The sequence below is a fragment of the Phoenix dactylifera genome, chromosome 4 (assembly GCF_009389715.1).
Source record: "Phoenix dactylifera cultivar Barhee BC4 chromosome 4, palm_55x_up_171113_PBpolish2nd_filt_p, whole genome shotgun sequence".
Taxonomy (NCBI): Eukaryota; Viridiplantae; Streptophyta; class Magnoliopsida; order Arecales; family Arecaceae; genus Phoenix; species Phoenix dactylifera.
The window spans coordinates 75,678-100,113 of record NC_052395.1 but is presented as its reverse complement, the minus strand read 5'-3'; the positions used below and the strand labels follow the sequence as shown (position 1 = coordinate 100,113).

The following is a 24,436-nucleotide window of genomic DNA, read 5'->3' as shown; positions in this document are numbered from 1 at the left end:
ATGGATGTGTATTTTTTTATCATTGGATACATATATAAGTTAGAAAATTTCATATCATATGACTTTTTTGAAAGTAAAATAATTGATTGCATTGATTAATTAGGATTATCAATGTTAGATCCCAGGTCATCTAGCCTAGACTAACTTTATTTGGGATGCTATATAGACAATGTATATTATGTGTCTCTAAAGAGAGGGAGGGAAAGTGATAATTTCTTTATACTTGTAAACGTTATAATTATTAAGCAACAACTTGTTTAGAATCTAAGTACTTTGTTATGCATATTTTGCATTGAATAACTATCACATCATTCAACTGAAAAATAAAAAGCTTTATTTCATCTTGAAATGTATTGTGCCATCTATGGCCAAATTATGTTTGCAGTCATCTAATTTTCAAGATAAATGATATCTCATGGTTTTATCTGCGGCATAAAACGTGCGCCGAAGGGGACCCAAAGTCTCACGCCTGTCTTATATGTGCTGATCACTCGAAAGGTTTGTGGATTAGAAAAAGCGAGTTATTTAGAGCATTTTAAAATTTAATATATATATATATATTAAAGGTATCAATAGAGGGGAAGGGGAAAAAAAAAAAAATCGCTCGCGGACGGACGTACGTTGAAATTGGCTGGCCCATTCGCCAACTTCCGACGAGTCCCCCAATTCCTGCGGAAACCAGCGAGGCTTCGGGGGCAAACCCCATCCCGGTTACAAAACCAAGCAATGAGCCAACGATGACAACGAGATCCCTCGTTCCGAAGCTCTCTGATATATAGCCCGCGGCTTCCCTCGCTCTAACTCACCCACAAAGCTAACCAGATGAAGACGAATCACCTCTCTCTCAACCACCCCTTCCCCCCCTCCCGGTTCTCCTCTCCTTTACGCTAACCATCAACAACTGTCCTTTTTTATTTTCCTAACATCTTTCCGGTGGATAGGCGCCATCCCACAGCAACCACCCTAAACAAATATAAAGCAAGAAGCCGAACTAATAGAGGTATCTCCTCGATCTCCCTCCTCCTTAAGGAATATATATATATATATATATATATATATATATATATATATATATATATCTCAATTGGTCCGAACATCTTTCTCTCGAGAAAAAACAGTTCATTCTCAGCTAGCCATTTAGCAATGGCGATTCCAGCGCGCGGCGATTACCGTGGGATGGCGGCGAGGGTCAGGTTGTTGGCGGTGTTCCTCGGCTCGGCGATTGCGATCATCGGGCTCTCATGCTCCCTGGCACTCTATGCCATCGAGAAGACTGGCCAGAACCTGACCATATCCTCCTCCTCCTCCTCCCTCCTCATCTCCTTCCAACGCTTCATGGGGTTCTTGGCAGAGCACCCGTTGGCGGTGCTTTGCGTCCTCGTATTCCTCGCTTTGGTCTACACTATGGTGGGCAAGATTAAGATTTGGCAAGGAAGCCGACGACCAGCCGGCAGCGACGATAGATCAGGGGAGGATGAGGGAGGAGACTTTGGGAAGAAAGGAAGCATCTGCAGCGAGGAAGAGCGAAGGGAATGGGATTTGGAGGAAGGAATGAAACCGGCAGCATTGAAAGAATTGTCTACCAGGCATATTTGGGATCCCGAAACGGGTACATCCATCAAGTTGCCGAAGTGGGGGATTGTGCCATAGAAAACAGACTGCGATATAAGAAAGAGAGAGAGAAGGTTTTTATGATACTAGTGCAAGCCACTGCGATGCAGGTGAGGGAGCATCTGCTCCTCGTGGGATTTAAAGTCAGAGGATTTAGATGATGAAACATCTGCATTCGATGATCTCCGGCCCGATATATGTATCCATATATCATGCAGGCGTTTTCATTGTATGATAGCATAGATAGTATAGATTTGTGATAGTATGATGTTGGTTCATCTTTGGATGAGGTGCATTAGGGTTCAACCTGATATAAATATTCGATCCTTATCTATTTTGTTGAAGAACAATAGTCATTCTTTTTCTTTGTTTTTGTTTTGGTAATTTTTCTTTTTTGGTACTTGCATGCATGCATATGTGCATGCATGTTCTTCCTTCGTAGCAACAAAATTTTTGAGAGATTGGAGAAGCATTGAAAGATCTGAAAGTGAATTTGACCAAGCAATTGGTGATGATGATGAATCCTTTCGTGAATCACATGTGCAGAGGCAAGCTCCGTAGAGCAGTGCACGAAGCATATCCTAAAGCAGGTGAATGATGAAAGGTTCAAATGAGCATTGAGATTGACCCCTTGGACATCCCATTTAATTATAGTGCCCTCCGGTCAACTTGGCAATTAAAACGCTTACGTGCTCGTATGGTATGAGACTCGAAAACCTTATGTAGTTTTCTAAACACCGAAATGTATCGTGGTTGTTAGGAAATTACAAGATTCATCAAATGAAAAAAAAAATCTAATACATCTTTCAAAGAAATTTAAATAAATACATCTTTGCTAAGCAAGCTTTTTTTTCCCTCCCCCGTGAACGTTGAACCTTAACGTACGGCCATGACATGCGTCTAGGTCTATTGAATGTGCTGCACGATTCAGATACCACTTGAGGATCATTTTCAAATGGTGTTACCTCACCAAACAACCACTTTTTTTTTTTTTGCGTCATCAATTGTACACACATATTTCTTGGTTTAGGTCCGTTGATCATCAGACGAGCCGATGGTCCAATAACAGCTCTGACTGCCGGATCTAGCCTCCAATCTCTCACCGTAACAAAATCAAGTACAATTCCTTCTCCCCAGTCCCCACGCACTCTCCCCTTCTTCCTTATTCTTTTTTTCCAACATCCCCGCCTCCGGATACCGTCACCTTCTCCCTCGGTCTCCTCCTCCCTCCAAATCCAAATAAAGACGAGCTCTCTCTCTCTCTCTCTCTCTTCCATCCTTCTCCCACCTTGACAACTTCCTTTCCCCTCCTCTACGCTAAAAGGTAACAACAACTACTTTGTTTATTTATTTATCTTTTTAGGTAGCAAGTGGCCATCCACAACCACCAGCGTAGTAGTAGAAGTATGAAGCCAAGGGCACGAAAAAGCAAGAATCCTGAAGCGGCCATCCTCCAATGCTCCCTTCTTGAATTTCCCATGCCCTCAGGAGGAGGGAATTAGAAAAGAAAAGAAAACTCCAGCTTACCTCTCTAGATCTCCTCTTCACTCCATTCTTGTTCTCTAGTCTCCTACCACGATGGGCGGATCCGGCGAGAGACACGGACCGGGGGCCTGGCGGCAAGACTCCGGTGGGCAGCCCTGGTCCTGGGGTCGGCGATGATGATTGTGGGTTTGGCAATGTTCCCTGGCCATCTCCGCGAGAAAGAAGATCAGTGGGCGAGCCCCGACGATCTCCTCCCTCTTCCTCCTCCAGTTCTTTCAGAAACTTGTGGGGCGTTGTTGGCAGTCTACCCGCTGGGGGCTCTCGCTGTCCTCATGTTCATCGCTCGGGCATGCACATTCTGGTCAACAAGCGCCGCAAGAGCCCATGGAGCGGGATTGCCGCGAATTCGAGGCTGTGCCGCCGAAGGCAGGCTCGATGAGGGTGGCGGCAGCGGAATGGAGTACTTGAGGCCAAGAGGAGATATCCAGGGCGGCAGTGAAGCAACGGCAGCGACATCTACAGGGGAAAGGGTTCCTCAGCGAGGTGACGGCGAGGGGATCGCGGAGACAAGGGCCGTCGACATAGAAGAATGCCTTCCAAGAAGTGCGTTCGATTACGGTAAACGGTAAGCGGGTCACTCCCACTTTGCCCCGTTTTGGCAGGGCAGGAACTTTCCAAATAGAATTTATTTAAAAATATTTTTTTATTAAATATTATTTACTATTTGATAACTATATTTTAAATTACTATAAAATTTTAATTTTTGTTTGATAAATAAATTGAAAAAATAATTTTGTTATGACAAAATAACGATAAAAAAACATTACATAATATTATACAATAAAATACAATAAAATATAATATATATTAATATATAAAATAGAATCTCAAGCTGTAATCTATATATATATATATATAGAGAGAGAGAGAGAGAGAGAGAGAGAGAGAGATAGAGTGGCGGGGGAGACCAGTGGTGCAAGGTGTTGAGTATTTTTTTTGATGCATCAGTCCGCAGGATACGAAATAGACATAAATGAACTCTCCTACTGTAGAAATAATTTAACAAGCAACATAATCAATCTGCATCTGCTGTAAAGGTTCTTTACACAATGTGAAAAACCCACACAATGATTTCAAGGCAAACGTACAAGAAAGAGCTCTGAAAGAACTGTTTACCAACAAACCAACCACCACCCATAGACTACAATTTGCTAAAAGGAAGGAAATTAAATGGACCGATTGCTGCTTCGACAGTGCTAACTCAGCAGGCAAGGCAGAACTATCTTATGTCTTGTGAATTATTTTGCTCGTCGGGTTGTCAGATGTGTACTGGTTGGTGCTTGAGAGATCTACCGCGGGCTGTTGAGGCTGCTCCAGGATGGGCTTCATCTCCAGTTTCTTCTTCTCCTTCAGGACCACCTGCCTTGGCATGACTTCCAGAAGAAAGCTCCCACCGTTCCATGTGGTTGCAGAGACTTTGAGGACTTGAAAAATCACATGCATCTCGTAGGAAGAAAGATGGGGACCGTGAGAGCCATGGTTGCAACGGTGAAGATTCCTTGGAACAAGATATACATGGTGGGGCGGTTCTGATCGCCGAGCAAGCCACTTAACCGCCACCAGATGTTGTTTGCCTTCTGTGCCTTCTTTGAGAGTTCCCTGTAATACAATACGCACAAGGGGATGAATTAAATTATTGTGTCTAGAAATACTTTTTAAAGAATTTTTAAGCGTATCAAGCTCTATTTTGTGCATAGAAACAGTGTCACGACTAAATCCATCGGCTGCTTTTTGTATGAGCAATATCAACAAAACCACAGCAAGAAAAGCATAAAATACTCAAAATGATGCCTTTAATGTATCCTTAGGGTGTGCCAATGATCCTAATGAAGACAAACCACCTGAGAAAGAAAAAAGAGCTTGACATCTCATCAGACATAAAGATAGCTGGATGCTTCCAAATAAAAAACTTGTACATGAACTACTTAACTTTGCAAAGGCATCTAGAGATTACCGTAATTGGATGCATCGATTAGTCAAAACAAATGGTCAACAATTGCACATCTTGCTAATGTATCTAAAAATACATCAGCCACCTCAAACCCCACATTTTCGGGGGAGTCTCTCCAACCGTGGCTGCCCAGTAGGCATTACCATCGTAAGCGACAGCGCGGCAAGGTTTCATGGCAGTCAAGCCCGACATGGAGCAAGCTTATGATCACCTTTATTAGGAATCCTTGAAGCTTATACCAAGGCAATAAAGGTTTCTCGGACCAGTAGCTTTGGTGGATTCAGGGGTGAGTTATGAATCCAACCTTTGCCATTCTCACCAACGGAAGTCGATCATATTCGGATTTGAAAACAGATGCAGTTGGATTTTATCCGACCCGTTTCTTCCCCCCCCCCCCCCCCCCCCCCCCCCCCAACCAAAAAAAAAAAAACACCAAACACCCCCCGGCTTTGTTGAAGTCAACTCTGATGCTTCTGTTTATCATCATGAGTCTACTGCCGGCATTTGTTGTGTAAGACTATCCAGTTCTCCTACATGCAATGACTTCTCTGAATCCTTACACCACAATGCCGCTCACCGAAGCTCCGGGCAGCCTGGGAAGGGCTCCAAACAGCGATGAAGGTGCTGCATGTGACCTTCATATGACTCTCTCACTGTTGTTCGTTGTGCCCAGCCAATGCGGAGCTGCTAGCGTGACACCATGCATGTGTGTCGTGGAGCCAACCAGCAGCAAACTGGTGGCGTCTCATGTTCTTAATAACTTCATATGAATGTAAGCCAGTTACTGGATCATTGATGTGCCCATGGACCTTGGGATTCTTTTGTCCATGGACAGGTACGCTTGTATCTATACTTGATAACCAGCAATAATACAACCTTGTCTACAAAAAACCTCGGATAGCAAATAACTGATACAGAGAAATTTTACATCAGGAACTGAACTAATTGAAGAATGTACTAAAATTCTTCTGGGTCATCCCCTGAACCATTCTTCTCACCCCAGGATATGGGAAAAGGCTTGCCGGATCAGGCAAAAGTAAAGGTGTGTTGCTTTTAAGTCTCTACTATTCAGCATTTCAATATCCATTGAGCAATACAAGTTACCTTCTATCAGTTCTCATTTACAAACAAATCATTCAGCTTAAGTCTATCATAATTTCTAAGATCTTGATATGTTTTCATAAGTAATTCAGTTGATATCTTTTAAGTAATTTTTTCAGACCCCAAAGGTTGGCGCACAACTCATTTGACAAGTGTAAATGTTAGCATCAGTCAATAAATTATATTTACAATATCACAAACATTAGCTGGAAAATAATTATATGTCACATGTCAGAAAAAAAGGTGTCTTGATGTGGCAATGACTAACCTGTAAGAAGTCATTACTTCAGGATCCTGCAGAAGTCTCTGGCGACGTAGGACATTCACAATGAGGAAATAGAGAAGCTGCCACAGTGTGTATGCAACTAAAGGAACAAAAAATAACCACATCCATAGGTACGACTTATCCTCCACATAGGGCCAGGAGACTCTTGCCGCTCTCCCCTCTGGGTGCATAGCAGCAAAAGTTTCTGGATTCCACCACCGAATAGTGAAGAAGACTATCCTGAAATAGATCATATATATCCGTAAGTTAAAATGAATATCTTTAGTGAGGAAATATATTTATAAACTAAACTATTTAAGGAATATTTCAGGTTAAGTACCCATTACTGTAGTTATGCAAATCATTTTGATCATCTTTATCAACAAAGTATTACTAGTTTAACTGTAAAAAGTGAAAGGGAATGATAAGCATTGATGGACAAAAGGAAGAGCGGCAAAAATTAAGCTAAACAAGGAAAGAAACATCATATCTATTAGTTAAAAAAACTACAACATATGATTCATTTTTTGATATTGTTCGATAATTGGAAGGGAAGGGGGGAGGGAGATGGTGACAAGATCAGCACAAATAGAGTTAGAAAAATCATTAATGGGGAAGAGTTTGAAATTCATGACTAGGTGCTTTCTCCACATGAACAAAATTGTGCTACAAAAAAATGGATTAGCATTGGATAAGGGTGTAAAACATTATGAATTAACGCTTGTTGATTTTTCTACAAATGAAGGGTATCAATAATGATGAGCTTAAACAAAGAAGGAAATGACAATAGAGGAGGAGGTTGAGCACTCGCTCTATGCAGTTAACATAAAAGAAAACAGTGAAAGAGAAACTATAGGCGAAAAATCAAGGAAGATGAATGAAAGTCAAAACATCTCCCCACACAAGTCCATATGCTCTAGCTCAAAGCACAGCAAGAGGTTGGAAATTCAGGGACTTGTGAAGACCAATGTAAGTGCTAGATATTTCAATAATTAAATTGTTCACAACCAGTTCCTGATTCATGGTTTCCATCAATCCATTAAGTACAAGCTTCCATATTGGGGAAAAAATTCTGAAGTAAAACTGTCATGCTAAAATTGCAAACCAATATTAAAATTGGCTTTATTGAGCGCAACCATGATTTCAACTTCATGACCTTGAAGGTCTGATAGTAGAAAGGAGAGTCATGGGACCTCCATTGTATCACTTGGTCCAATGCTGCCTTGCAAAGATAATCTTAATTTTAAGCATAAGCTAGAGAACTAAACATTTATTTTGGATTTCTCGCAACATTCTATGCATTCTTCAAACAATCTTTTGCCAATGAAGGTAGTGAGTGGAGATCCTTGTTAACTCAATGTCCTCAGCGCTCCTTTCTCCAACTTTTAGACATATCCCCTTCATCTTGTGATAACTTCAAAATTTTCACTAAAACTACAAATGGACTTAACTTATGCAATCGTTTGCTGCACTTCTCCAAATTCAATCCCTCACTGCTGCTGATATATATTATTATATCATCATCATCTTCAAGATCATGAATCCATGATGATGTCCTTTCTACAACTTTTAGAAATATCCCTTTCATCTTATGCTAATTTCAAAATTTTTCACCAGACTACAAATCAATTTAACTTATGCAATTGTTTTACTGTATTCTCCAATATTCAATCCCTCAGTGCTGCAGATATATGATTACAACATGCATCATCATAAAATATTTCCTGTACCACCTACTATCATCATCATCATCATAGAATATTTCCTGTACCGCTTACCATCATTTGAAAGCTGGCACTCCAGCACCAACCGTCTCTAAGTTAACGTCTCCCGAAAACTTGTGGCATGTACCCACACTGAAATATGGCAGAGATTCAAGATTCACCAAACCTCTACTAGTTCATCTCCAGCTTATGTCATCTAACCCTCTAAATTTAACTACCACATCTAGGATGTTTTTATTTTTTTTATTTTTTGCTTTTTATGTGCGTGTGTGCATGGGGGTTGGCGGGATCTATTTATAGGAACATTTTACCAAATCATTACACACACTAGACATTAATTATCTATTACATTGATCAATCTACAGAAATAAGATAAGTCAAACATTCAAAAATATACTCCGTCAATAATAAAAAATTATTGATAACATTTATACAGTTGTTTTCATTTTCACAAAGTTTGCCTCAGGTTAGGGAACACAGAAAATTATAATTGGATATAAAAATAAAGGAGAACATGACATTATGCATGAATACTGAGTTCCACATGCTACAACCTTACCATAATACAGTTACAACTAATAAATCTAAGAAATATAAGAAAATCAAATAAAATAAGCTGCACCCAGTTAGCAATACTTGATATTCTTACGCTGCAGATACTTGCATAAAAATTTTTTCCCCAGTATAGTATGAGACATCTTCAAAATTAAATACAAAGCATTCCAATGCTCGAATCAATCTGAAAGGAAAATAGCATATGTTCGGTTGCAGATTCTACTGAAATCCAAAAAAAGTTACACAAATTTCAATAACATGTTCTATAACTTTATAGCTTAATCAAGAAACAGCCTGAAAAAAGATATTTCCGCATAAGTGATTATTGCATAACCTATGATATAAGCTTAAGCATTTTATTGATTGTCAGTATCTCATTAACCCAAATATGGAAAAGGTCCAAAGGATCTGTGAGAATGCACAGGTATAGCATAGAGTTATTTTTCAGAAACATAAGTTACACAATCTACCTCATCAAGTAGACAGCTTACCAGGTAAGAGATGTATTAGCACACTAACAAATTTTGTCGAGGGAACTGAAAACCAAGCTGCAACGCCATACGATCAGCGCCCAACCAAGTCCCCTGGAGCAATTTTTGTCATCAAAATAAATAGCTTGAAAATGAACAATTGCTTGGGGAAGAAAAAGAGGACAAGAAGGGAGAAAGGTTCTTACTTCAGCAAAAGAAAGCAAACCATGAAAGCTTCTCATTTTTCGGAAAGAAGAGGAGCATGATAATGAGATTGTATGCATAGTAGCAGAAATCCTGTAAAATCCATGGGCAACGAGGTGTGCATTAAAAAAAAAACACCACATTCCACCATATGAAAGCAGAGAATTGAGGTTGTCTTGAAGTTAGAAATAATATGATATAAGAATTATATAGAGCCAGGACACTTTGATACCCAAATACTAGCAAATTCAGTGGTGTAAGACCCAGGAAAAATCATGCCATGCTTTCCATATAATAATTATAAGCTATGATACAATATGTATTTTAGGAAAAAAAATTGAGCTGAAAATCGCATGACCTGGTTTTCTCTCATCTGGAGTTACAGTAACTTCTCTCCTTTAACAGGATTATGGAATGATTGGGGAATAAGGATTCATGAAGCCAACCCCAAACTGTGGAAAGAATGCCTGAGGGATGTGGCATCCACAAAACCATATTGAGAAAGTGAAAATACAGTTTGATATCTAACATAGCTTCTTAAAGCAAGATCATCTGGCTAAGGTGTGTCAAGAAAACAGCGACGTGGCATCCAAAGCACAATTTATTAGTTCAGTGTCAATCTAAAACTTGAGTGCTGTGAATATACATGTATGGAAGACACTAGCACCTCTAAACTCCTAACTTTTTATCCAAGCTGTGAAGAAATATAATAAGCGCCCTTGTTGCAAGATGTAAGAGAAGAGGCTCTATGCTAAGTTTTTTTTCAAAAGCTAAGATTTGGTCATGCTCTGAACATAGGTATCTGTCAAGTTTTAAGTGCCTAAGTTGCTCAAGAAGCAACTAAGCATTGATGAAATTTTTCATGCTATGACTAATTCTGAGCTGAGTCATGTTTCTATGTATCTTTGATAAAGAAAAAAACAATGCCCTTATTGTTCTAATAGTAAGCACATATAATATCTCCACCCATCCATATAATTGGGACATACTCATTTCACTGGCCTTTGATTCAATATAAAAATTCAATCAAATTCTTATCTGCATAGAATATCAAACCATCAGCCCCCCAACTGCCAGGCGCCTTAGATATCACAACAAACAACCATAGTAAGCCTAAAGAAGAAAAGTACATGGTGCACAAGTTTATACTTAAAAATGCCATATCTATAGATGTTACACACTCCATATATTAAAGTTCTCTCAATCTTGTGTAGAAGATTACATAGGGTAATGGCTTTTATGCAGATTGATAGTACAAGAGAACAGCAAGGTTGCCTAGTAACCTCCCATAAGCATCTTGCTGTGATGGGGCAGCCAGGTATGACCGGCTGGGCCACCTGAGGACAAAGCATAAGCTTAAAAATTCTAATTTGATGCTAGCATAGCCCAAAGTTCCTAGGATCTTCATGGCTGACTCAGAGCCCTTTCTATTCTAGTTTTCATATTAAAAAACCATGACAGCTTTGACTCGATGCTCATTAGTCCTGAATATGAATGATATAATAATATCCCTTTAATATCAGTAACAACAAGCAGTAATGCGAAATCCTGTTCTTTTTAGCACTGGCTTGCATTATCCCTGTTCAGCATTCATTCTAACAAGTAATGGCTCTCAACTTATTGCAATTTTTTACAACTCTTTCATAAATCCTTCATGTGAATTTCCCTTATACCTCACAAATAAAAATCACAACATTTTAAAGGCATGTCATAGCTTTCATCCATCCACTTCCCTGAGTAGGAAAGTTCATCATTTATCTCTTCATTCATATGATAGTTGTGCTTTGACTTTCCTGACTTTCATATGCAGAGATAAATGGTGAAGAACTTGCACTTCATTTCTCTATCGACCATAACGTTAGACTAGAACATCACTTCCATTCAACATTCCACATCAAATGCATTTAATATTCTTTGGTTTGACTCAACTGAATATCAGTCCCCTGTTCTTCAAATAATTCATATTTCCCGTTCAAAATTTACATTAAATCTCACTAGATCAAGTAACACTATTTCAATTAAATAAATGCAATGGGCACTTAAAAATAAGTATCTGTTTAATATTGATATGAGTAAAAAAAGTATAGGCTTAACTGCTTAAGGCCAACTTTAGTGCAGGCCAAATCAAAGCCGATTGTCCCAGCAAATTTACATCTGAACCTGTCATGAGTTTCTCATACATGTCATCATATAATTCAATATTAACCATAGATTCTAATACTAAAGAACTGCTACTATATCTGTAGATTAATCATAAACATGTTTGTACACATTTAAAGTATATATATATATGTGTGTGTGGTTATGTAAATTTGGTCGACACTAAGGTTCTTCCATTGTGACCTGGATATCGTGGGGTTTAAACATGAAAATAGCCTCTTTACATATGAGAGCAAACTGCTTACATCTGACCTCTCCAAACTCTGCAGTGGCAAAAGCCTCAATCACTGAGATGGGTTTTTTCTATGTAATGCATATATCTCATGAAAGATTGGGGATTGATTCATGGCCCAACCCTTTAAAACTTCAAAATTGTCTTGGCACTTAAAAGCAGTGTTTTGGTTGCAGAATAAATTAACTTGGGAGTAAATGGGTTAACCTTACTCCCCAATCTCTTCACAATAATTTACTCCACCATGTAGGCACGGTTTGGGGCATGGATTTGCCGTTTGCTGCCGAACTCTGTAGCCGGTGTCACACTAGTACAGTGTCAGTATGGTATGATGCGAAAATTTTTTTAGCGTACCGTGGGAAGTAGTACAGTATGCCTCGTACCGCCCAAACCGAGTGGTATGGGCGTACCATGGTTTTGGGTGCTTGGTCGGTTAAATGACTAACCATCTCTTAACCAACAAATAACCAACATCCAAACAGGGCCCAAAAAGGTGCTTAAATGCATAGAGCTCTCTGTACTCTCTTTCTTCACAATTTTACAATAACTTAATCCCACTAACCCTCAAATTTCAACTAAGCCAAGAATATCACTGACCCAGGAATAAATGGATAAGGGTGGGATTCCAAGAATTAAGTTAACTATCCTCGGTTAGTTATCCTGCAACCAAATGCAGCATAAGAAATAATAGTTTATTCCAAGATAAGTGAAAAAGAAGCGCAACTTATCTTTACCCATCTTACTCTTTGAATAAATAGGCTAGTTTTTCTAGCATTTTTAGCAGGTTGAAGTGAAATAAGTGGAGCAAAAGGGGCCTTTGTTCCATTTCTTCCTTTAGCCTGTAACCAAACACAGCCTAAATGGTTAAACTTACTCCATTTTTTTCTTGGTACACAAACTTACTCCATTTTGGTGGACAAAATATAACCATTTAACCTGCATTAAAGGGTTAAGTGGAGTAAAAAGTTACAGCAGCAAAAATGTTATGGTCAGATTTTCTGAAATTTCTATTATGCTCTCAGCAAAAGTGTTGTACCCATTAAAAAGGTGGCTGTTTGTTTGAGTAAACAGAATAACGGGCAAACTACCCAAAATAGGATCCTGACTGCCTCGTCTTGTTTGCCCTTACCTTTTGTGCTTCCCTTAAACATTTTACTATAATTCTAGATATCATCCATAAATCTTAGATTCTTAATGGATGCAGTAATAACTTTAAACAATAAATCAATATGCAAACATTTTTGCTGCTACTTTAAAACATATACATTTGTATGTATGTAAATGCATTTACTCTAAATGATCAGATTGATTCATGGCTTAACCCCTTTGAACTTTCAAATATTTGCTCTAGCACTTAAGGTGACTAATTGCTGGGTTCACTCTTGAATTTTGACAACTCTAAAAATCGGGAATTCATTTAGGAGTTCACTCCAGACATATGAAGAAGTGAACTCGAGTAAGAAGCAAACAATACTGCGCACCAAAGAATTGTCCATGGCTTGCTAAAAACATTAGGACCTCATTAAAATACTTAAGAATCCAATTCAAAAATTAATATACCATATTTAATAATTAAGCAGTGGAGGGATAAGAAATAAGCCCGTTGTACCACATTACCAATTTTGCACAACCGATTAGAGCTGAAATCGTATTAGATGCGGAACGGATACTAATATATCCATATCCATATTTGTTTTGTATGACAAATATAAATACGGATACGGATGTTAGTCAGATGCAAAAATTCATATCTATATTTGTTTTTAACGGATACGGATACAGATCAGACATCAAAAATATGGATATAAATACGAATATAAATTGGATAATTAAACTTGATGACCACAGAATCAAAGATATTACTAAGTGGATGATAAATCAAGTTAATAGCATGTCAATATGGTCATTTATTTTTCTTAAAAGTTCATGAGTGCTATATAAAATTAAATAGGATTATAAATAAAATCAAATATTTAGATACAGATCGGATAATTGCCTATCTATATCCATTTTTATTTGATGGATATGGATACGGATACAAATATTAGTCGAATGCTCAAATTTCTATCCATATCTGGATAGATTCAAATATGAAACAGATCCAAATAGATATTATCCAATCCACTTTCACCCCTACAACCAATGGTTCTAAAATTAAATGCATGTTCGACTATACTCAGCACAGGAACCGACAAGCTGATGTACACTATGATGGGATATTTATGGGATTCTGTAAGACCAGGTATTGTTTAGGAAAAAATATAATATGGAATGTAGGGTTTTACATTAGAATTGTATATCACATCACGTCAGGTTGCTGACAATTAATCAAAGTATGGTTTTAAGGGGTGAGGTTGAGTAGGGATGATGGAAAATTGACTTACTGATTCTTGAGAAGGAAAATAATGATGTTAAGATTTGAAGTGAGACTTTAAAGAAAAACATGTCGCAGAAACTCACTTCAAGCACATATACACATGGAAAATAGAAAGGTAGGAGAAAAAAATCCATGGAATCTATCTTCTTCTTTTTTTGTCTTTTTGAGGGAAGAGAAAAATTCAAAGAACCTATCAACGGAGAAACACAATATTTATCAACATGGATATATCTAAAGTATTAGTGATACACAAAAGAATCACATAGATAATTTATGGCTCACGGAACTAATGTACTGAAAAACTAATTTGATTAGGATTCAGCACAATTCAAATTTTATATGGAAAACCATAAGATTAGACACTTGCTCCTAATCCTAAATCTATGTTGTTTGACACACCATACACCAAAGCTTGCTGACTACTAAAGCCTATGAAAGTATAGAACTGCATATAAGCTGGTTGACTATGACACCTGTGAAAATAATAAAAACTGCATATTGGAACACACTTAAGCAATGAACCCTACAAGCAGAATAAGTAAGAGAAGCAAATGAAAGTCGAAATATGTAACAAAGCTCTGGCAGCATGTTGGTCAATAGGTAAGTATTTGTACTGCTAATGGTGCGGACACCAGTGCAGTCAGCCATCATTCGATGCTACGGTCGCCACAAGGGTCCACAGTGCGGCCAGTTTGATTTTATTTGGATTTATTTATTTAGTTGGGTTTATATTATGTTGATGGTTATTTGCATATTGTCATTTTAGGGTCTTTTCGAGTTTTTCTTTACAGGGCCTATTTATTATTTGTGATTCTATATATATGGTCCACCCCATGTTAGGGTTTGATGAATGTTGAATGAAATTAGCCTTCTTGCCTCTTCTTCCCCCTCCCTCTCCTCCTCTTCTTCCCCCTCCCCCTTTCTGCAGTGTCCTCATACAGCTTTGGTAATCAGAGCCAGATTCGACTTTGCCTCTATGTCAAAGCCCAGCCTTGAATAGAACAACTCTCTCCTGGAAAGAAACCTCTCTCTCCCCTGTGACTGCTGGCCGTGAGTTCTTCTTCCAAATCTATCTCGTGCCGTCCAAGGATCAAAAAGCATCAAGGGAAGTAGTGCAAAAATTAAAAAAAAAAGAAAAAAAGAAAAAGAAAAACACCCTTCATGCCTCCTGTCTTCTTCCTGCTCCACACAAAAGACAAAAGGGAACAACCCGTGCGGACCCTCCGCCCGTCGTCGCACCTGAGCCTTACGCCGCATCAGTCGTCGCCGCTGCCTCCCCACCTCGCAGCACCGCAGTTTCGCCACCGCAGACCGTCGCATCTCCACGGAAGCCATCGTCCTGACCCGTGTCTGACGTCCTCCACCACCGCCGCAGGTTAACAGACCCGAGCCGTGACTGCTCCCTCCGCCCTGGAGCATCGTTCCACCGAGTCCGCCGCCCCCTCCCCGCACGAAGCCCGAAATACGGCGCATCCCAACGAACCCGTCGAGATTGAAGACGGACTGCATTAATGGGTAAGATCCAAAACCGGTAACCCCCGCCCACGAAAAAAAAAGAGAGGAGCCGCACGTGAACTGCGCGTGCTCACTCGCACGTGAGTCACACGCGCAAGCGCGCACGTGACCACACGTGCGTGCCAAAAAAGGCAAAAAAAAAAGAAAAGGAAAAGAAAAAGAAAAAAAAAGACAAAAAAAAGGTACTGTTCATCTTCCTCACTGTGAGCACCCGACCCGCCTCGCCCCGTTGTCGCTCGCTCGCCGCTTGCCGCAAGCTCCACATCCTCCTCCTTCCGCTGCTCACTTTTTTTCAACCACGCCGTCCGCAGTGCCACCTAATTGCCGCGACCGCCGTCGCCACTCCATCGCAACGCCACCTTCGCTTGCCGCCCCGCAACCGTCGGTCCAAGTTTTTCCACCGCAAAGCTCACCGTTCCACGCCGCCGAAGCTCGCTGCTCCACCTTCTCCCTCCACGAGCCCACCGCCCTCCGCACCCGGCCCGTCGCACCATTACCCCAAATCTCCCCCCCCCCAATCCTCATCTCCTCCGATCACACCGAAACCGCACCTCCGGGCGCCTTCTCTCCTCCCTCTTTCTTTCCACAGGCCCGACTCCTCCATCAGGCCCACTGCCCACCCGATTTCGTTTCACGGCCAAGACTAACGGCCCGCAGCCACTTCAGCCCGCCTTGACTCTTCTTCACGGGCCTAAACTGACAGGCTTGCAACGCCACGCAGAGCCACTGCAGCCTGCCCTTCCTTCTCCTTTAGGCCACGGCCCAGCAGGCCTACGCACTCCCCTCCCCTCCGTGCTTCGTGCCCGTTGACGAGCGTTTGCCGCACTTTGGTTCGTCGTCCTCTACCGGGCCAGGTTTGTCCTTCCCTGAAAATTTAGTTTGCTTATTAAATTCATTTAATAGTTACTTTTGTGCTGGTGGTTTACCCCAAAAATTCAAAACACACCTTCACACTCCACAAAACACAACATAAAACCCTAATAGTAGCCCTCTTTATTATTAATTGTAGAGCTAAACCTTCGTTGGGAGACCTACGTGGCTCCGTGACACCTTGCAAAACACGAGAACTTAGTATTACTTGACTGCAGCTACTTGTTGGCCTGCGTCTCATATTAATTTTCAGTTTGAAATAATTATTTGCTAGGGAGTAGTTTTAGCTTATATTGAGTATATACTTTGCAATTTCAAATTACTCTCATGCATTAGGTCTACTTAGGAACCTCTATAGTTGGTAGGATCATACATATCTTCATTCATTTTATGCATCTACGTAGTGGTCATGTCGCATTTCATTCTGAGTCCCAATTAGACATAGATTTCAAAATAGAAGCTCTATCAAAGCTATCCAAGACACTAATGCTCAAGTCCAAAACACTAATGCTCAAGTCCAAAACACCAATGCCCAAGTCCAAGCCAACAATGCCCAAATTCATGACCTAACTACAATGTCCACCAGGTTAATGCCCGACTTAATTCAATTGAGGCTTCACTTTAGAGGGTTATTGAATCCAAGAAAGCTAGTGCCTCCCATTTACTGAGTCTTGAGGGGACGACACCCTAGAACAAATCCTAGAACAACAAGGCTCTATTCGGCAGAGCAATTTTGATAATAGGTCTGCTCCAGATCACCATCATGCCTACCCTCGCTCTAGAGGACTTGGTCCCTTCCCTAATATTGATAGAGGTTACTGACATAACGTAGAGCCCAGAGAACCTCGGGACCTTGATGAAGATGTAATGAGAGGCATTAGGGTTGAAGCCCCCACTTTTGATGGTCGTCTTGACCCAAAAGTCTTCTCAGACTGGTTACATGAAATGGACCACTTCTTTGAGTAGTACAATTTATCTGAAGAGAAGAAGATTCGGTTCGCCAGAATGAAGCTCATCGGTCTAGCTAAACTTTTCTGACAAAGCACCGAACATCTGCTAACTAGGAGACATCAATATGCAATAACTGATTGGGTAGTGATGAAAGAGAAACCTAAGGAAAAATACCTACCCTTGAGCTACCAGGATGACCTCCTCAACCGATGGAATAATTTGCGACAAGGTAATCGGTCTGCTACAGATTACATCGCCCAGTTTGATGAATTAATAATGCGATGTAATGTGGAGGAAAACGAAATGAATGGTCCTGAGTCGGTTTAGACGAGGTCTTAATGATGAGCTTAGGAAGAAAGTCATCGTTCGAGAAATATCCACTCTCGACCAAGCCTACACATTTGTCCAGAATTATGAGCAGAAAACCAGGTCTACATTTGCTCGTCATTTTGACCCTCAAGGGCCATTTGCCAGTGCTCTCCCTTCCAGATCCTGACCTTCGCTTGGATCCATGCCTTCTAGACCAGTTTCTGCCACCCCCACCCCTAGTCGGGACACTAAGGGCAAAGGCATTCTTGGTGAAGCACCCAAATCTAGTTCGAGAATTTAATGTTTTAAGTGGACATGTTGCCTCACAATGTGCGACTACATCTCTTGTCATTGAGGCACAAGAACAAGAGGGTAATACCGGCGAATTGGAAGAACAAATCTATAAGCCAAAGTTAGATGGCATCCAAGACATCGATGATAACCAGGATGAACGTCCCGATAATTTAGGATGTATCCACACCATGCCTCCACCAGTTGTGACTGCATCCGATCAGTCCGCTATGAATATAGTAAGGTGTGCTCTCGCCCAACCTACAGAACATGATGACTGGAGGCGAACTTCAATCTTCCATACTTATATAAAGTGCGGAGATAAGGACTGTAAGGTTATCATTGATAGCGGGAGTTGTATTAATGCAATATCTTCAAACGTTGTTTTCCATTCAGGTTTGATTCCAGCCCCTCAGATCCAACCTTACAACGTCTTTTGGGTTGACACGTCTTCTATCCATATCAAAGAGCGGTGTCTCGTACTAATTCAAATTTTTTCTTATAAAGACACTATCTGGTGTGACGTGATCCTGATGGATGTGTCACCTAGTATTGGGGAGACCGTGGTTTTTCGACCTTAATGTCACTATTTCTGGTCGGTCCAATTCTTGTTCTTTCGTATTCGAGGGCACGAAGATTAAGCTCAATCCTTTACCACCTAAGCCACCTGACAAGAACAAGAGAAGCGAAGTATCCAAGGACAGGGGTCTTCACATCCTGCGTCCTGTTGAATTTAAGCGGAAAGTGTTCCACAAATCTTTAATGCCCACCCTATTTGTCCAAAAAGTTTATCCCCATAATTCAGTCCACAGGTCTATAGGCATGAGTGCCTTTGAGGTAGTATATGGTTATAAAGCTAGAAAGCATGTCAACCTTCTACCCATGTCACCGCACATTCACATTTCAGAGTCTGCACTTGCATTTGCACATCACATGCATCAGTTGCATCAAGACATTAGTAAGCGCATTCATGTGCATAATGCTCAATATAAACTACAAGCTGATTTTCATAAGCGGAATAAGATATTCCAATCTGGGATTATGTTATGGTGTGTATTCAGCCTGAGTGGTTTCCGCAGGCTCGTAGTGCTGGACCCTTTCGGGTATTGCATTGGATTGGCACGATTACCTATGTTATTATTCTTCCATCTGATTTTGGTATCAGCTCTACTATTAATATTGAAGATCTGGTTGCTTTCAAGGGTCCACCATCCATCCTTGATGACCCTTTCGCTGAGCCATCTCTTGCGCTCGGTGATTCACCTATTCTGGTTCCATACCATCTCCACTTCCTTTGCCTCTCCCATCAGCACAAAAAGAACTCATTGATGCCATATTAGACGAGCAGACATTTTTTCCGGTGTTAGGAGCATTCAGCGCTTCTTGGTTCGTGGCGCGAACGACTGAAGTTCAATTCGACTTGGATCACGCGCGAGGAGCTACCGCTGATTGACCCAGATTTGTTGGAGCTCTACCGGGCTTCACCGAGCCGCTTTCGTCGAGGTCGACTTCTTCCCACTCGGGGAGAGTTGGTGCAGACACCAGTGCCAAATCAACCATCATCGAGTCTACGATCGCCACAGGGTCCAGCCAATTCGGCCAGTTTGATTTATTTTGGATTTATTATTTTAGTTAGGTTTATGTTATGTTGATTGGGTTTATTTGGCATATTGTCATTTTAGGATCTTTTCGAATTGTTTTCTTTGCAGGGCTTATTTATTATTTTGTGACCCTATATATATGGTCCACCCTCATGTTTAGGGTTTGATGAATGTTGAATGAAAATTAGCCTTCTTGTTTTCTTCTTCTCCCTCCTCTTCCCCTCCTCTTCTTCTTCCCCCTCTTCTTCTTCCCCTTTCCTCTCCTTTCTGCAGTTGTCCTGCATCACTTAACATAAAAAATCTTCTTCATGTGCATGTGCTATCACCAGTAATGAAGAGACTCACCCCTACGTGTCCAGATACAATTTTGCTGAACCCTCATTTAAGGTGACATCTTTCATGTGCATTGCCTTTTTCTTATTTTTCTAAAAGTAACAATTTGTGCCTCTTCACTTTCCACATTGTGTTTAGTGTACTTTTCTCTTGTGGTTTAGGAGCAGAGGAAAATATGCAAAGCTTAGGCAGACATTCTAGACCCACAAAAAGGAATAAAAAGTAAAGTTTCTGCCAAAACCTGAGTGCGGGTCTAATGTCAACACCTTAAACTTTTGGTAGCACCTTGCCACCTTGTTGTTGCATAAGCCATGAAATAAGCACCTTTCTTTCTTTTTATAAAAATTAAAATAATGATAAATCTTCTGCTACTTTAATGATCATGCAGTCCCTTGTTAAAGAAGTAAAGAGCATAAGTTCATATATAGGAAGTGATCGACATCAGCCAGTATTCATCGTAGTCATTAAAAAGCATAATACAAATGACAAACCTAACATGACTGTTCCCAGGAGCATCAATAAAAGATGTGAAAAAGGAAAGCAAAAAAAAAAATTCATTCTCATGCATAGCTCACCAGAAGGTAATAATGCCCATTTCTTGTACCGATAATATATCCACCGAAGAGGAACAAATGTAACATAGAACAAGCAATACACGTAAGGGATATCTTGCGGCCCTGATAAATCAAATTAAAAAAAAAGAAAAAGAAAAAATAAGAGAAGCGAAGGAAAGATTAGAAAGTAAAATAACATGTTAGACAGGAACGAAATCTTTCATCAAAATAAATACCCCGGAATCAAGCATTACTTACGTGCCCCCAGTATGAAGCAAAATGCCACCAAATCCAAGAACACCAATCAAATGGGTCACCTGATATCAGCAAGAAAATTTTAAAAAGATCATATTTTACCCAGTGCACAACCGAGCGATTTAGCATACCCAAATAGGTTATATCGCAACATAGAACTAGAAAACCATAACCCAATCCCCAAATCGATAACCTATCTTTCAATCGCTAAATATCCACAGTAACCGTATCCAACATCAACAGGCCCAGCCCAGAGAAGAAACCCATCGGATGGATTAAAATCCCACAAAAGGGGAAAAACCAACCTTGAACAAAATCCGTTCATGCTCCTCGGCTTGCTTGGCGATCTTGACAGCCTGCTTCGACAGAATTTCTTTGGTCTTTTCTTTCGTCTGCACCGCCTGCTTCGACAAAATCTCCTTCGTCTGAACAACCCCTCTGACAATCGAACCAAGAAATCAAACCGCAAGCAAGAAACCCCGTACAAGATTCACAAGCTAACTCAAACGAATAGAAGAGCAAGACGGGGGAAAATTTTAAAGCTCGGTACCTTAGATTGGTCGCGATCCTTCGACGACCTTTCTAAAGGCCTCGCCGTCGTCGAGGCCCGCCTCCCCTTCCGACATTGGAGAACGGATTCCTTGTTTGCCCTTCGTTGTTCGCCTTCGCCCCCTCTTCTTTGGAGGAGAGAGATTTAGAGAGAGAATGGAGGCAGGGGAAAGAGCAGACGCTTCCGAGAAACGTCTCAACGAAAGACGACGCTTTTTCGTTTGTTTTATCGACAGCTGCAAGTTCTGACGACACGAGGAGTGATATGATCGCTCATGGTTTGTACGCCGTGGATGAAGCCGATTTTTTTTAGGCCTTCGGGACTTTGATGCGCGGCTGGAGCAAGAAAACCGTGGGTGGGAATATCGCGAGCGAATTGATATGACTGTGGGTTGGTGGTTTGTACGCCGCTGGATGAGGGAGACTCACCATATGGGTGCAGCCCATAAAATTAAAAAAAAATAATAGAAGAGAGAGAGAGAGAGAGGAGAGAGAGAGAGAGACAGAGACAGATACATGGTCCTTCCAAATAAAATTTTCGAAGTAATAAGCATAGAATGCCACCTAATCCACAGCACCGTTCGCCTCTTTATAAACCTGAATAGTCCGATAGAAGGCGCGCTCATTCAAAAGACTACGGATGTCGTGGAGCAGCCGTATCTCACTAGCAGCGTGCCCGTGACTTTTAATCTACTCAATTACCATGACTGAATCCCCCTCAAAAAGAATGCGGTTGTGTTTAGCTTCCGATATTCCCACCTATTGTTTTGTGCTCCCGGCATCGAAACTCCAAATGTATTGAACGCATGGAAGCATAAGCAAGGGATACGAGGCTCGCAATCAGACCATCTGCCTTATATAGGTGACGCTCTTCTATGCGGCTATAAGCTTGGCACTGATGACGGTCTGATCACAGCCAGGGGCGGCCCAATGCATTTGGAGGCCTAAGGCGATTTCACTAAATGAGGCCCTTTTTTTTTTGAAAATATGGATCTAGCAATGTGTCGATCCAACACAGTTTTTTTTCACCGTCACGAAGAAATGAATATTTTCTCCAAACTATTTTTGAAAAAAAAATACCTAAGGAAACTATTTTTCCTTAAAAAGCAAACCTATTTTTGAAAAAAAAAGAATCATTAAATCCCTAACTTCTCCAAGCTCCAGAATAAACAAGAAGAAAAGTTGACTCTAAATTGAAAGATTCATATTGCTCCAATCGAATTTCTTAGTCTTTCCTCGTATTCGTCTCTAAAAGACTTAAGACCCTAGGAACAGGTACTCGTGAGTCCTCGTAGGACCCAAAAGCCAAGCAAACCCTTTTTTTTTTTTGCTAAAAAAGAGGGAAGGGGGGAGGAAGGGATAAGCCCCATCCCCACGTAGCAGCCCCCACTGGGCCCCCGCCCTGCCAGGATCCTTTTTTTTTTGCTAAAAAAAAAGGGAAGGGGGGAGGAAGGGACAAGCCCACCCCCGTGTAGCAGCCCCCACTGGGCCCCCGCCCCGCCAGGAGAATGTTCAATGCGGGCAGAAATGGCCGTGTGTTGGGCACCCCAACCGGTTTTACTCATACCCTTCCCATCCGTGGGCCTGGCTCAGCTACCCCTCTAGGCTCTGGCTCGAGTCCCACGTGTGAGTACGTCACACCTGGCACCACCCCGGCTATTAGAGGTCCAAGAAGCGTTCCTATGCCTCATGTCCAAGCAGTAGCGACTCGAACTTGGAACCATGAGGATAGAAATTCCGTCCAGTACCACTAGGCTACTACCTTGGTGGCCAAGCAAACCCTTCAAAATCTCTTTTTATCCAACAAAATGGTAACTTTAGATTTTAGAAGGGGAGGAAAAAAAAAGACAACCTACAAATTGCTCTGTTCTTACTAAAATTTCACAAAACAAAATTGACATACGGCTTTAGAAAACTAACAAAAAAGGAAAGAAAGAACAGAATTATTAAAATTAAATTGAGGCAAAGTTCTTCATCTTCTAAAATGAACTTCCTTGGTTCTTGTACAAGATCTTCAGAACTTGTTCTGCCTCATCCCCTCAAATTTCGAGTTGGTGAGCTCTTTGAGTTCCTGGAGGTTCTCCTCCTCCTCGACCCACTTGAAGCCTGCCATGCAGCAACAGAAGGTTATGTCAGTGTTACCATCCACGACGGCAAGAAACAAAACAGAATAGAGTACACTAAAGAGGACGATGAGGGAGAGACCCTTGAAGTTGCAGGCCGCACTCTGTGTGCGTGCGTGTGTGTGTGTGTGAGAGAGAGAGAGGAGTTTCTTGGAAGAAGAGTAGGTCCGATTGAAGGAGATGAGAAGGGAGGGGCATCCAATCCATCCTATCGCCATCAGAGGAACAAGATATCTCTCCCTCTCAGTGCCAATCACAAAGGAAAAAAAGAAGAAGCCCTAACCTGCCTCGCCGGGGCCCGGGCCCGGGTCACGCAGTGCTTGACTACCTGAGTGGCTGAGCGAGAACTCCGGTCTCCGGACTTCGGAGCAGGGCGGCCGGCGGCCCAAGAACTGAAGAAGTCGTCTAGAAACTGGAGAAGAACTGGAGTCTGGGGGTAGGGGGGAGCCGGAGAGGACTGAGTCACTGAGATTCTGAGAAGAACTAAAGAAGCCTCAGAAGGTTCAGAAAACAAAAAATGCACTGGGAGAGAAGAGGAGGGGGGAGAGAAGAGAAGCGGGGTCAGAGGCTTGTAGCTCACCTCAGTCATCGACTTACCTATAGTCGTAGCTTGTCTCGCTGTCCGTCGACGGGAACCCACTGTAGCGGCGTTGCCAGGCGGGACAGACATCCTCCTACTCCTTCCTAGCTTTCGAATGTGAAAGCTGTAGCTGTGCAGGTGGCAAAACGGGGCTTTCATTGAGCCGGGGGCTTTAGGCGACCGCCTTAGTCGCCTAAGGCTCGAGCCGGCTCTGATCACAGCCTCGTGCCTCTTGCTATGCTTCAATGCGTTTAATGCGTTCGGAGTTTTGATGCTCGAAGCAGAAAACAATGGGTGGGAATATCGGGAG

At 41.4% G+C, this 24,436-nt stretch overlaps 1 protein-coding gene across 1 annotated transcript; it reads right to left on the bottom strand.

The window, feature by feature from the left end:
• Positions 1-4,123: 4,123 nt before the first annotated feature.
• Positions 4,124-24,135, bottom strand: LOC103724350 (glycerophosphocholine acyltransferase 1). The gene is given in 16 exon segments (XM_039125206.1): positions 4,124-4,610; positions 4,613-4,755; positions 6,477-6,713; positions 9,237-9,271; positions 9,273-9,336; positions 9,429-9,456; positions 9,459-9,519; positions 20,641-20,655; positions 20,657-20,742; positions 20,878-20,899; positions 20,901-20,936; positions 21,180-21,312; positions 21,425-21,442; positions 23,445-23,529; positions 23,830-24,019; positions 24,127-24,135. Coding segments are annotated over 16 exon segments (1,392 nt in total). The 3' UTR covers positions 4,124-4,380.
• Between the last annotated feature and the right edge of the window lie 301 nt (positions 24,136-24,436).